At 47.7% G+C, this 12,641-nt stretch overlaps 1 protein-coding gene across 8 annotated transcripts in view; it reads right to left on the bottom strand.

The window, feature by feature from the left end:
* Positions 1-12,641, bottom strand: part of emid1 (EMI domain containing 1) — a 36,849-nt gene that overhangs the window by 8,715 nt on the left and 15,493 nt on the right. For 6 of the 8 annotated variants that reach the window (XR_008950521.1, XM_057032597.1, XM_057032602.1 and 3 more), the window contains 5 exons: positions 1,795-1,884; positions 1,622-1,683; positions 1,396-1,528; positions 742-786; positions 304-411 (listed from right to left, as the gene is read on the bottom strand). Coding sequence is in view for 7 of the 8 variants with exons in the window: in XM_057032597.1 (XP_056888577.1) it covers positions 304-411; positions 742-786; positions 1,396-1,528; positions 1,622-1,683; positions 1,795-1,884 (438 nt within the window). In the remaining variant the exon portion in view is untranslated. The remainder of the gene's footprint in view (positions 1-303; positions 412-741; positions 787-1,395; positions 1,529-1,621; positions 1,684-1,794; positions 1,885-12,641) is intronic. The other 2 variants (XM_057032600.1, XM_057032601.1) reach the window with 2 other exon arrangements.

Raw genomic sequence — 12,641 nt, 5'->3', positions numbered from 1 at the left:
GTGTGAGTTAACAGGCAAATGTATAAAACGTTTCTAGCAAGTCTCCGGGAAGTTTCTTGGGCTGACCAGTACCAGTGAAGGGTTTGTGGGGGTTGTGGATGGTTTAAGGAAAGCCAAACACTGGACAGACTGGGAAGGGGGGGTCATTATTCAAGCATCCGTCTGTGGGAGGACACTGGTCAGACTGGTTAGTTATGGAAGAGCCAATAAACTGGCGTCGCATCATCCAACTACAGCAGAACTATCAGGACATGTTTTGTTTAGGTTGTCTACGATGGTGCATTTTTCTTATCCTATTCTTACCTGCAGGTCCTGTGGGTCCCCTTGACCCTGGAGCACCAGATGGTCCCCTTGTTCCAGCGTCACCCCGAGGCCCTGTAGGACCTGGCAGTCCACGAGATCCTGGGTACCCTGTGAGGAGGAAACAGGTTAATCCCTAACTTCTCTGTCCTAGTTTTAGACAGACTTATTTCTCAGACAATGTTTTGGCTTCGCCAGCAGCAAATAAAGCCGAGCTGCACCACTGAACACATTGTGACATATGGCGTGGCGGTGTGCTCAAGGGCAGCAGAGGGTCATTAACTCCACCCAAAAGATCACTGTTTGCCCTCTGCCCTCCATGGAGGACATCCTGCTGTCTCAGAGCTCGGTCCTTGCTCTAACATCTGTTCGCCCCGCTGACCTCCAGTTCATCACCTTTAAACGCTTCTATTCTAAATAACAACAGTTTGTTTCATTTACCGTCTTGGCCAGGAAGTCCATCTCTCCCCTTCTCACCTTGAGGACCTGTGGTGACAACAGAAAGACACTGAGAGGTAAAACTTTTCAGAAATATCTGTGTTCAGTACAAAAACAAGCCAGACATTTAGTGCTTTGGTTGCGTTTACATCATTTTCCCCATTCAGTTTTAAGAAAACTATTGTTGTTTTCACTTGCAAAATACCAGAATCCATCCCTGCATATATAGGTGTGCACGGTTAAACTGAGCAATATTTTCAATATATGTCTCACCGCCCGTCGTCTCTTTCTCATATATTTTAGAAGGCCATGTTATTCTTCTGGCTTTTAAGACTGAGCTGTGACGAGGGAAAGATTTCTGACCACAAACACCGCCTATTTTAACAGGGATTGTGATAATCCCAGTGAAAGTACGCAGCAGGGGTGAACCCTTGGCTACACTGTTGTGTTTGACTCCAGGACGGGACAGAACTTTCAAGTGAGCCATGCAGACGAAATGCTTGTGCTAAAGGAAATGAGCGCACGGTGAAGGTAACAGTATACGAGACAGAGGTGGGTGGAGACGGCGCGGAAGAAGTTTCAGCTGGGTGAGTGAGGTCTAACACATACCCGCTGCTTAATTTAAAGCTTATTCCCTTATTAAAGTGGAGGCTATACCTGGAGGACCCTGCTCACCAGGAGCGCCCTGTGCGGGCGCAGCTCCCATCAGTAAGGAAGCTTCCGGGAGAGTTCCTCCTTTGCCCTGGAGGTGGCGATGTGACTCAGAGGCGGGAGCAGCGAGGGACTGGACCTGGCACGGACAGACAGAAAGCAAGTGTGAGAAAACACAAGATAAATTTACTTTGAGATCTGGCCCGAGTGGCTGCGTGAGTGAAGTCTGTACTTTTGCCTCCAGTGAGTTCAGCCTGTCACTCAGATCTGTGATTCGGCTACAGTTCAGACAATCTGCAAGAAAAAAAGGGGAGAAAAGGAGAGTCAGTGGACACTTGCGTGATCATGCATACCTCTGTGCTTTTGATGCAAAGCCAGAAAGAGAAACATGGTCACTGTTCGTACTGGACGGGGGATCTCCAGCGCGGGCAGACGGGCGGCGCAGAATGGACGGTTTCCTCACCGCCTCCTGAGCCACAAGCTGGTTTCCTGCATCTGCAGCACAACAGAAACGACTGCAATGATTCCGCCTTTTATGCCCTCCGGGTTTATGCTGCCACCAAGCTCATTGAATCAGAATGAACAGCATTTTTAAAAAAGCATTTCATTCTCTGTCCACGTGCAATAAGCCCAGATTCCTGCAGTAAAGGCGCTGCCAAGGAGGGAAATGTCACACTCAAATCACAACATGAACGAAAAGACAAGGACAAGCCTTCAGTTTGGTGATTGTTGGTGAGTGCGGACTTTAGTTCTCACACTGTCAAACCTAGTGAGTGATAAGGGACGCTCCAGACAATCCCAGCGTTTGTCAGGTCACGCGGTTTCTTTGCGGAGTGTAGAATCACAAAGCTTGGAAAAAAGAGGCCTCGTAAAGTCAGACAATAGCGTTTATCCGCGGGCGGAACGGGTCGTTTCAGCTCACATTCTGTCCCGACTACATTTTATGAAGTGTGGGAGTTTTGAATGGGCAGACTTTAGTCTGAATGCTGCTCTCATTTGTCTGGCCTGGTCGGCCTCTGTTCAGCCCAGGTGCTCCTCTTAAAAAAAACAGTGACATGCAGCCACACTCAACACCACGTTCCTCCCTTAGAGGAAGCCACAGAATCGCACCTGCAGCTCTACAGCATCCTTCACACCAGTACTGAACAGCACATGTCAGGATCCATCAGAACCCGGAGAGCAAAACCAAGAGGTTCTCGTCTTAAAGGAACATAAACACTCGGGAACTTAAGACGGGAAAGCATAACATTGTTCGCGACGACCCTAAGGAAGAGCGGAAAGGCCACAGAACACACGATTTAGGGTAAATTGAGAGCGCCGCCATAATCCCTGCACCACAAAGCTCGCTGCTCATTACTCCACTGTCATGAGTTCTGGGCTTTTCTCCCAGGATTATGAGTGTAGACTGATTTGAAACATATAGGACCTGAAAATGAAATGTTATGGCATGTGCTGGAGGCTGCAGAAAGCAATCCCACAATTCCATATTAATAGAAACATCTCGCCGACACCAGGAGGAGGCATGGTGTGGTCTGCTCCTGAACCACAGGAGAAGTGTGTGTGTCGCTGTACACGCAGGAGATATTTTTTCTGGAGCTCAGCTCATGTACGTGGCTGCATTTGCTTACAAAAAGGGGCTCTGGACTGGACACCGAGCCGTCAAACCCTAACCACAACTCCCCTCCCTCTGGAGGGATGATCTTAGTAGCACCAGGATCTCCTCACCCACACGCCTCATGCAGGACTTCGGTGGCTCAGATGTGATCCGTCTCTCGCCTGGCCAACAATAACATCATCGTGGTTAATGAACGTGGGGATGTGGCTCACGGGATAATTGCCCCGCTGGGGGGAACGTGAAGGGAACATGTGAATGTGTTTGACCTGCTGCCCCCATTTTGCACTGGGCCACAATCAGCGGCTGAGTCAAAGGTCTTCGTTAGAGTGAGACCCCCCAGAGAGGCCATCCGGACATCAACTGTCTGTTATTCCAACACACACACACACACACACACACACACACACACACACACACGGTTTACAAATACGTATACAAATGTGTTGAATGAGTTCTTGAGTTATGGGCAGAGAATGAAATGAACCTGCCAGTAAAGGTGTCAGGACATGGAGCTTTATTCAAAAAACTAATCAGATTTTGTCAAACAACCACTTTCAGACAGAATTGATCTAAATTAAAGTTTGTCCTGGAGCTCTGCCAAGAGAAGCTTTGCAGCTTTGGCAGGATTTCAGTGCCTGCAGCTGAGGGCTAAGGTTAGACAGACCGGTCAAGATGTTTGCCAGAATCTGAAAGATTGGGCCTGCAAAGCCACACACTCAGAACCCCCGGGCCTCAGAAAACCTGACAGGACTTTTTCCTCCACTCCTTTGTTTGAAGGTAACGCGAACACGAGCCTGTCAAATTAAAGGACGACGTTACAACATCGGGGAGATGAAATAATGGACATTTGTCTGGGTGGGTTTCATTGGGAATCTCGTCAAAATTAGAGTTCCAGAACCAGCCAGGACAAACTGCAGCCCAAATCGAGTTATGATTAATGACTCAGCCTAATCTGGACTTTCATGCTAATGTTGGATTGGTGTTATGGGGAAAACGCACTTGTTGACAGACCCGGGATCTTTTTTTGTTGACAGATTTGGGATTTACGAAGAGGATAAAATGTCAAATTAAATAGCGCGGTAACAGACACTGTGTCAACATCAGGTACGTCCAAGCCAAGACTTCACTGAGCTGAAAAAGAGTTTATTTAATTCCGATCCATAATATCACTTTCTGTTTTTACAGCTATATTCCAGCCCTGTTATTGTTGGACTTATAAACCACTACTTAGAGCTTTACCAGTGTGACCAGAATGAGCAGCATGGCACAGGATTGCAGCTGCAGCTCAAACTCCACAAATTCATTTGGGCTTCACTGAGCGTCAGGCCGTCAACCCCTCAACCCTTTGTTCTGTGTTCTGCACCTCGCAGACGGCCTAACCTGGAGAGGTCTGCGAATGTGGGAGTCAGTCTGTCAGCGGGGGAGTAAATGATGACATGTTGGAAGGCCGACGTGTGGGACAACAAAGACACGGCTCGCCTGCCTTCCCTCGCCCCGGCCGCGTTATCTCACAGCGTGGAGCTTCTCTGACGAGGAGCAGCCGGGGTGAACACAAACATCAAAACATACACGCAGATGTGAGCGGCGGCGCGCAGACGGTGCAGCCTGCCTGGTCCTGATCCATCTCTGTCTGCTCAATTAGCTGAGCTCAGCGCCGCAGCGTAATTAGTGAGCGGGCGCTGACAGGCAACCAGGGCAGGCATTTGTCTCTGTCTGAGCGTTGCAGACGGAAAAAGAACAAATGATCTCGACCTCTGAGCGTATGTTCGCTGACTGAATGCTTTCTTTGTCTAGTTTTGAATGTTTGAGAGATAAATTCTTCAGGAGAGATCCTTCCTATTTTCCTCTGTATGCACGTTTTTAATGCCCAGACGCGGATGGTTGCTCAGATCAACTACAGGCTCAGATTAGGCATATTTGCATGAAATCTAATGTATGTAAAAAGGCCTTTTGTCTGAAGCTTAGCCGCGCATTTTTCTGAGCAGCAGAACAGATCAAACGTGGTGGCGTTGAATCAGACGGTGGGGGTGGAAATGGGCAGCAAAGCGGCTTGCAGTAGGCAGAAGGTAGCTGAGAACTGGCGCCCCGTGTTGGAACTGCCAGCTGGATCCACAGAAAAAGAATTAGCTGAGCCATCAGCTGACGCGGGCTATCTGTGAGATCAGCTGATGCGGCGGGGGCTGAGAGCCGAGCAGAGCCAATTTGATGGCCTGCCTAAGCTCAATTTGTTGTCTATCTGAATGAGAATTACCGCACTGTGGTGGCACGCGGAGGTCTTTCCAGAGTAGGAGAGAAGTCTGTCAAAGGTATAAAGATCAACGAATAACTTCACCTCCCACACAGCCGACAGTGGAGCGAAAACCTGCATTTGAGACCCAGTGTTCGCATTCCCAGGGTCTCAGGTCTCTTTTATTGGGTGACTGGCTTTAACACACTTCATCATCCCCCCCACATCTCCCCGTTTCAGGGTGGGTCGGCTCACACACCAGCCGCGCTCAGCTGCGGACGCAGGTGAGAAGGGAAATGTGGCTTCCCTTTTCACAGCTAATCACATCATTGATCCCAGAGAGAGGGGCGAGCTGAACGAGGCCAACTCCTCCCCTCGCCTCCACGAGGAGGCAGCTGAGCGACATCTGCTCGGCTTCGTAAGTACAGGTGAGACGTTGCAGAGACCTGCTGCAAATGAAACCCCGATCCAGCCTCGGGGGGCCCTGAGGCCAGAGCAGGAGGGGGTCAGAGGGGGGTCTCACCTCATACAAACACCCATCACACCTCATCAGGCAGTACAGACACTTGAGCCATGTAAACAACGGCCACGCCACCTGAGCCTCGCCCTCCCCACAGCCAGACCTCCTTCAGTCACAACAGGAGGGAGTTCACCTCACTACAACAATATGTTTGATTTACATGGATGAATATATAATTGGCAAATACTTCATGGTACAGTGTTTTTCCTAAAACCTAAACCCAGACACACACACCTGTATTAATTCCTGGTTCTGACTCTCACATCGGTCCTTTCAATCCAGATGTGCTCTCAAACACACGGTCTCTAATTTCTCACAGGAAGGGGGAGGGTCTCCCGCCCCTGTCCCACCTAATGGTCCCAGACGGAGGCATCCTTCCCCACACCTTCCCTCTCACTCTCTCCGCATGTCTTTCTCACTCTCTTCATTTTCCAGCACGTGATGGGGTCCGCATCTGCGTTTGCCCCCTCCCCTCCACAGCGGGCGGCGTGTGATTACAGGGCGGCGCGGAGCTGAATGGCCTGACTGGTGGGCTGACTGTGGTCTGCTGACACAGGTGTTTGTGTGGCCAAAAGACATGCGCTCCCATTGGCAAACGGGGGCCAGGAGACAAGCCTGACTGGGCACCGACAGCTGTGGGGTGGTCCCCTCAGCACAGGATGCAGCGCTCACCTTCCATGACCTCCTGTCAACCTCTTCCCATCGCACTTCCTACATGTCCAGAGGTTTTTACTGCTTTACTGCTTTACACACAATTGTCTACACACGGATTTGTTCCGGACTGCCGAGAACACCTTTAGGGCACCCACAGATACAAATTACAGGGGAATTGCCTTTTGTTCCGTAATCGCTGCTGCCTCTCTGATGAGTGAGCAGAGCTGAGCTGCCTCCACTGTTTGTTAACCACTTGTTTTGTGTGTGAAGCTGTGGTGGCTTTTATTCCTGTTATAAAGCGGCCGGCAGAGGGAACACGCAGCCACTCTAAATGTGTCTGAATTTCCCCAGTTGAGGCAGTTTGTCTTCAAAGCCACAAAACTGGAGGACAATCTGGTGTTTGTAGGAATTTGAGAGCTATAAAAAAAAACCATGACAAAGAATTAAATCAATCTTTAAAGGCTTGAAATGGCTTCTGTCAAAAGAAAAACAAACAAAATGCCAAATTTGAGCATCTTTCTCTGCGGAATCAGCAAAAACTATTCTGCGGTTGTGTGTAAAGTGGGTTTTGAGGTAGTGTGTGGTCGGGACGATGCAATTGCACTTGCCAGCCGTTAAATATTTCCTGCACTTGCAAGCTGCAGATGTCTAATAAAAGCCTGTGGCAGAGGTTGACGTCTCAGCTTCACTTTTATTAAGGGAGACACAATAACACAGAAGCCTGGTAAAGCCCTGCTCCTCCCTCCTGAACGTGCCTGACACGAATGAAAGCTGCTTTGTAAATGTTTCCCTGGCATCTCTCCTAGGCAGTGACCTTGGTTTGCTTGTTGTCTGAAGATGTGTGGCTTTTTCGACCCTTCTTGTTGCCTCCAGAGTTGCAGGCTGGGACGTAAAGGGAGGGCAGGGAGGAGTTTGTCTTGTCTGAAGCCTGTATAAAATACTGCCTTAACATTATAGCAACTCCTGAAGTTGAAGCAGAATCCCACACAGCTAAAACAACCAGTCCATTACACACCTTCCTGTTTGGCTGAGACAACCCAAAAATAGCAAGACGTTTTTTTTAGATTCCGTTTCGAGCCGTTCAAGTGTGCAGTTCTCATTCTGACGGTGGGTCTGTTTAATTTTTACAGCAGATGCTGCCAAACTGTTTTTAAAAAAAACCCATTAACAGTAAACCTCTCTTGATGTGGCACAACAATGAAAATTATGGGGGGGAAAATAGAAACTGTAATAGCAAACTATAGTTTACACTTTGCTTCTAAAAGAATACGACTCTGACCTTGTTTGTGACCACAGGGAGGCTGAAAACTGCTCCACAAACCACACACACCAGTGAGTTGACACACACTCCCGCTGTTTAGCCCTGACTGAGGGAGGAACGTCCAACACACGTCTCCGAAGCTTCAGCGCTCACACTCGTCAACATGCAAGTCCAGCGATATTATGAGAATTAAGGCATTTATTCACCGACACTTTCCCTCGAGTGTCCAACAGCCAAAACAATCCTGCTCCATCTGACAAGCCGGCAGCCAGAGTCATGACAACCAAACACTGAAATGAGAACAACAAAAGACGGTGACTGCGGCCGCCCGTCCAGAGCCAGACTGCAGCCATTTAATCCCCTTTAGGAAGATATTCCAGACCATAAACCTGTCTGGTTCTGCAGCGCTACAGCATAAATGACCCCAGAGCAGCAGCGGCTGTAGTAACAGGCCAGTCAGACCCTTCTTAACAACCTCTCCGTTCACCTCCTCTCCTTCAGCGCTGTCCGTTTCATCCACCATAACAAATCATTTCATTTTTTCCCCGCAGCGTCCTTTGGGACGTCTCACAGGACTAAATAATCTCCATTTTGCCCTCATATGTTTGGATCGTCTTACTGGAGAGCCAGAGGGGGAAACATGTTGGGAGGGACATACGGTTATAAATGATGCAGAAAAGTCAGCGGAAACATGCAACGACTCTGCTGACGTTTTCCTCCTCGCCATCATGTGTGCACGTGTCAAGTTAAAGAAGTTTATTTTCATTTGTAACTGCTGTCCTGTGTGAAATGATGGAATCTGAAACGGCCTCACGATCCCAGTGGGGTTATATGAAATCACTTATTATTATCCTTTAATATTAAAGAAAACAGAAAACAAATCAAAGTTCAAATGTCCAGAGTGGGAGATTAAATATAATATAAAGACAGACGTGCTTTTAAGTGCAGAGAACAACTTCATCATGTCAACATCTATCTACAGGAACAAATCTGTTGAAGGTTTAGTTCTTTATTTTGTGATTTTGGAGGAGCAACTGTAGGTTTTGGTACGTTACAACCAAGTTTGAAACCTCCTTTTTAAGATGTTGTAAATTTTTGACACAACACTTGTAAATTCAAAGGAAAATTGAGGCAAAAACGTAATTTACAGCCATCCCTCCTCAAAGTCCAAATACTGAAGATGACCTTGTGATTCCAGACCAAAACAAGTATTTATTTGTTGCTGGGTGTAACTGAAACACCATCATTTTTTCCTCTTAAATTTGTATTATTATTCAAAAACAAAGGATTAAATGTTTTCTAATAAATTTGTGAGGTTTTATTCTTGGGAAATTTGTGACATTAATCTTGACTAATCCCAGTGTTTAAAATACACCACACCCGGAGTGAGGAGGGAGTCGTAAACTGAATTAAATTAGTAAAAATATGAAATCAGTGAGTGAGAACAAGAACAAAAAAACACAACAGAGCTCACCTCCTACTTTAAACTGACGTTACTTCCACCATCCACTTGAGGCTGGAGTTGATGATCTATAGTACAGTAAGTAAAAACCCACATTTGTTGACCGAGACTGAGCTCGCAGAACGGAGGGGTCACCATAAATAAAGAGGAGCTAAAAACTGAGCACAAGTCCATATTTAATGCTCCGTCACCACAGTATATTCACATATGGTGGAAGCGTCAACCTGATGGCAGAAGGCCAGGGTCAACATCTCCCCCCCCAGACGTGCGCCGCAGGATGGATGAGTCTGCTTCAACACACGTGCATTCGCAGCGAACATCGCTCTGGGTTTGCGTGCACCTGTTAAAACACGACGGCGCACGAACGCGATACCGGTCCCACCGCCACACATCATTCACCTGACGGCGCTGGATCCCAGTGCACTGGCAGACGCCGTCTCCCCTGACGACGCTCATCGCAGCGCTGCAGAACAAGATCAGGAACAGGCGCCGCTTGAGATTCCAGCTCAGGGTTTTGTCCTTCGGGGATTGTCAGAGAATATATCTAGAAAAAAAAGAATCACTCTGCTGCCGATTCCTGCGTTCCAGATGTTTATGTTTCATGGTCCAGACTGACAAATGAGCAAACAGCTATTTCATTAAACTGGGATTAATCGCAGATGCAGGTTTGAGTTTCGGTTGCTAATTAAATGCATTTGACTGAGCTGGGTCTCAATAATCTCATAACAGCCATATTTTAACATACTTTGCCGTAACTAACAAGGCATGTAATGTTTATTTACATGTGCTTTGGGACATTTTGGTCATTATGTGCGTTTCGATTCGCACACAATGGAAATAACAATGAGCTTCAGGTTCGCAGAGAAATTCCATCTTAATATACAAAGATTTTAAACACAGTTTTTCCTGGATGACTTTGCAGGTTGGGTTCTATTTTACTGGCTCTCTCTGACACAGATGGAAATGAGGCAAAATATAGAGTAAATAAAAGCCACAAGGAGAGGAGCTGCCCACCTTCAGGCCGCACTGATCTCGAGTGACAAACGCTGCTGAGTGGCATTCAAACCCGACATAACTGGGCTCCCTGGACATGCTAGCAAAACCCCCTTGAAGTGAAAGATGAATTGGCTTAACCTGCCGTATGTGGGCCTCCTGTATCGCATGTGCACTGCAAGCCCCCGTGTATCTGCTCACATGGAGTGGGTGGAGTAAATGGCTGTGTGAAGCTGAGCTCCTCTCAGTCTAATCCCCAGGTGAATGGTCTGCTGTGTGCCAGGCATTCCTCTGTGTCTTTCTAAGGCTTTTTGTGGATTAGAGCCCACTTACTTCCAGGGGCCGCGGGGTGGGATCAGAACTGATTGAGTGTTTTTTTTTAAGGGGGCGATAACGTGCGGAACGGTGAGCCTCTCCTCAGGTGGAGTGACATAGAGAACAGGACACTCCAGCGGAGAGGTGGTATGGAGGCACACACTTGGACTTCATTACCCAGCTCTTTACCCAAACCTCAACCATTCCAACTAACCTTTCCCTTATCCTAACCTGAACCCAATTGTAACCTCAACCTTAAACCATGTTGAAACCCTCAAACAGCCCTTTGATATTGTGAGGACCAGCCGAAATGTCCTAATTTCCCATTAATGTCCTCACTTTTTTAGTGAAATGTGGCATGGGTCAAATCTGATGTGATTCATTAGCACACACCAGTTCCTTGCTGGATCATGACAGGACTGAAGAAATGATAGATTTAGCAGGGTTTTACTCGAACCACCACCGAAACTGTGGACATAAAATAAAGAGAATCCTTGTGGGTAAAAGTGAAGCCCGATCTGGACCTCTCGGGCTTTTCTAAAGGCTTAAAAGTGGCAAAACTGACATCCAGCAAGAAAGACGAGACAAACCAAACAGACGCATCAACCTCAGAACGCATCCATTCATCTGACCTCTGCAGAGAAAACAGCAGCTTTTTCTGTAATCCATGAAAAACAACAAACAAGAAGAGGAAGTCTTTGGAATGACCAAACCAGCACAGAGCAACACCAGTACACAGAGACGTCGGGCAGCTCACAGACGGCCTATTGCCGAAGCCTAAACAGCAGGATTATTACAGCGACTCTCTGCGTACACTGAAAATAAAGTCATTTTCTCCACAGATATACCGGCAGCGAGTGAGGAAAGACACAGCACAGTCAGCTGTCCAGGCACTAATTACAGGAATGTCAAAGGCTAATCCACGCAGAGCCAGTTTATCTGCAGCATCGCAATCCTGGCGACAAACACTCCCTCACATGTTTTGGAATCATCGCAGGGAACAAACAAAGCGACCTTGACAAGATTTCAGCGCCTCGCAGATAAGCGTAATCACGACAGGCGTGGACTGGCAAACAAATCGCCGGTGATTGTGCGCGCGGTGCTCAGATGTCGACTCCAGGCTCCAAACTTTCTTATCTGACGTGGGGCTATTAGTCACGATGGCTCTCCGTTTACTTCTGGAGGGATCTTTAACCCACTGAGCACCAAAGTCGGTTCAGTGGTAGTTAAACATCCCGGCCCTTCTCGCGTCTGCTCCCTTTTACGAGGGGAAGTAAAATGAGCCACTGAGCTCAGCAAAGGTGTGTTTGTGTTTTGCATGATGGGAGCCAAGTATGCGAACGTGTTCCTACAAACTGATGATAAGGGGATAAGGGAGATCAGAGCACTGCAGGTGACAAGAGCAGATACCCACGAGTGATAACACACACACACACACACACACACACACACACACACACACACACACACACACACACACACATACAAATATCTATATGACCACATATGTTGATGGGGTTTTTAGTGGGTGACACCACTGGTGCTATCAACAAGACAGAGAGGATGGAGGACGTCCCTCACACACACACAAAGTTTTGTCTGTGTGCGAGTGTGTGGAGAGAGGGACATAGAGAGACAGAGAGAGAGGAAATAGAGGTTTTTTTCTAAAGTCATGTATTTATTAGCAACAGGATCAGAGTTTTGCAATGATCATCTTATGGCTCAGGCCCACCTGTGTGTGTGTGTGTGTGTGTGTGTGTGTGTGTGTGTGTGTGTGTGTGTGTGTGTGGGTGGGTGGGGGGGGGCTACTGACTAATTCACATGAGGAAAGCGCTCCGTGATGCTTCCTTTCAGTTCAAGCTCTGCTTTGTATCTCCTCTTCAGGCATGGATGCTGCTACCTGGTAGAGGGCTTTAAGGGTCAAAGGGACAAAACGTTTACAAGTTCCCAGCAGCTCGGTTTCCTGTTGCAGCTCATTCAGAGAGAAACCCGGTGAAATGAAATAAAACAGGACTAAAGGTGCTTTCATTCATGTTGTTTCCGCCCTCTTCGATCAGGGAAACCTCCCTGTCTTTGCAGCAGAATGAGGGTCTTATCATTGAAAAGAACTTTGGGACAACATGCCCACACACATTAAAGTGGGGATCAAAGCAAATGTGCAGACAGAGGAGGGGGAGTGGAAACCGATAACAGGATCAGAGGAGC

This window comes from Takifugu flavidus, chromosome 5 (genome assembly GCF_003711565.1).
Source record: "Takifugu flavidus isolate HTHZ2018 chromosome 5, ASM371156v2, whole genome shotgun sequence".
NCBI classification, from domain to species: Eukaryota; Metazoa; Chordata; class Actinopteri; order Tetraodontiformes; family Tetraodontidae; genus Takifugu; species Takifugu flavidus.
Note: the sequence above shows the minus strand (reverse complement) of the source record. Positions and strands in the feature narration are given on the sequence as shown.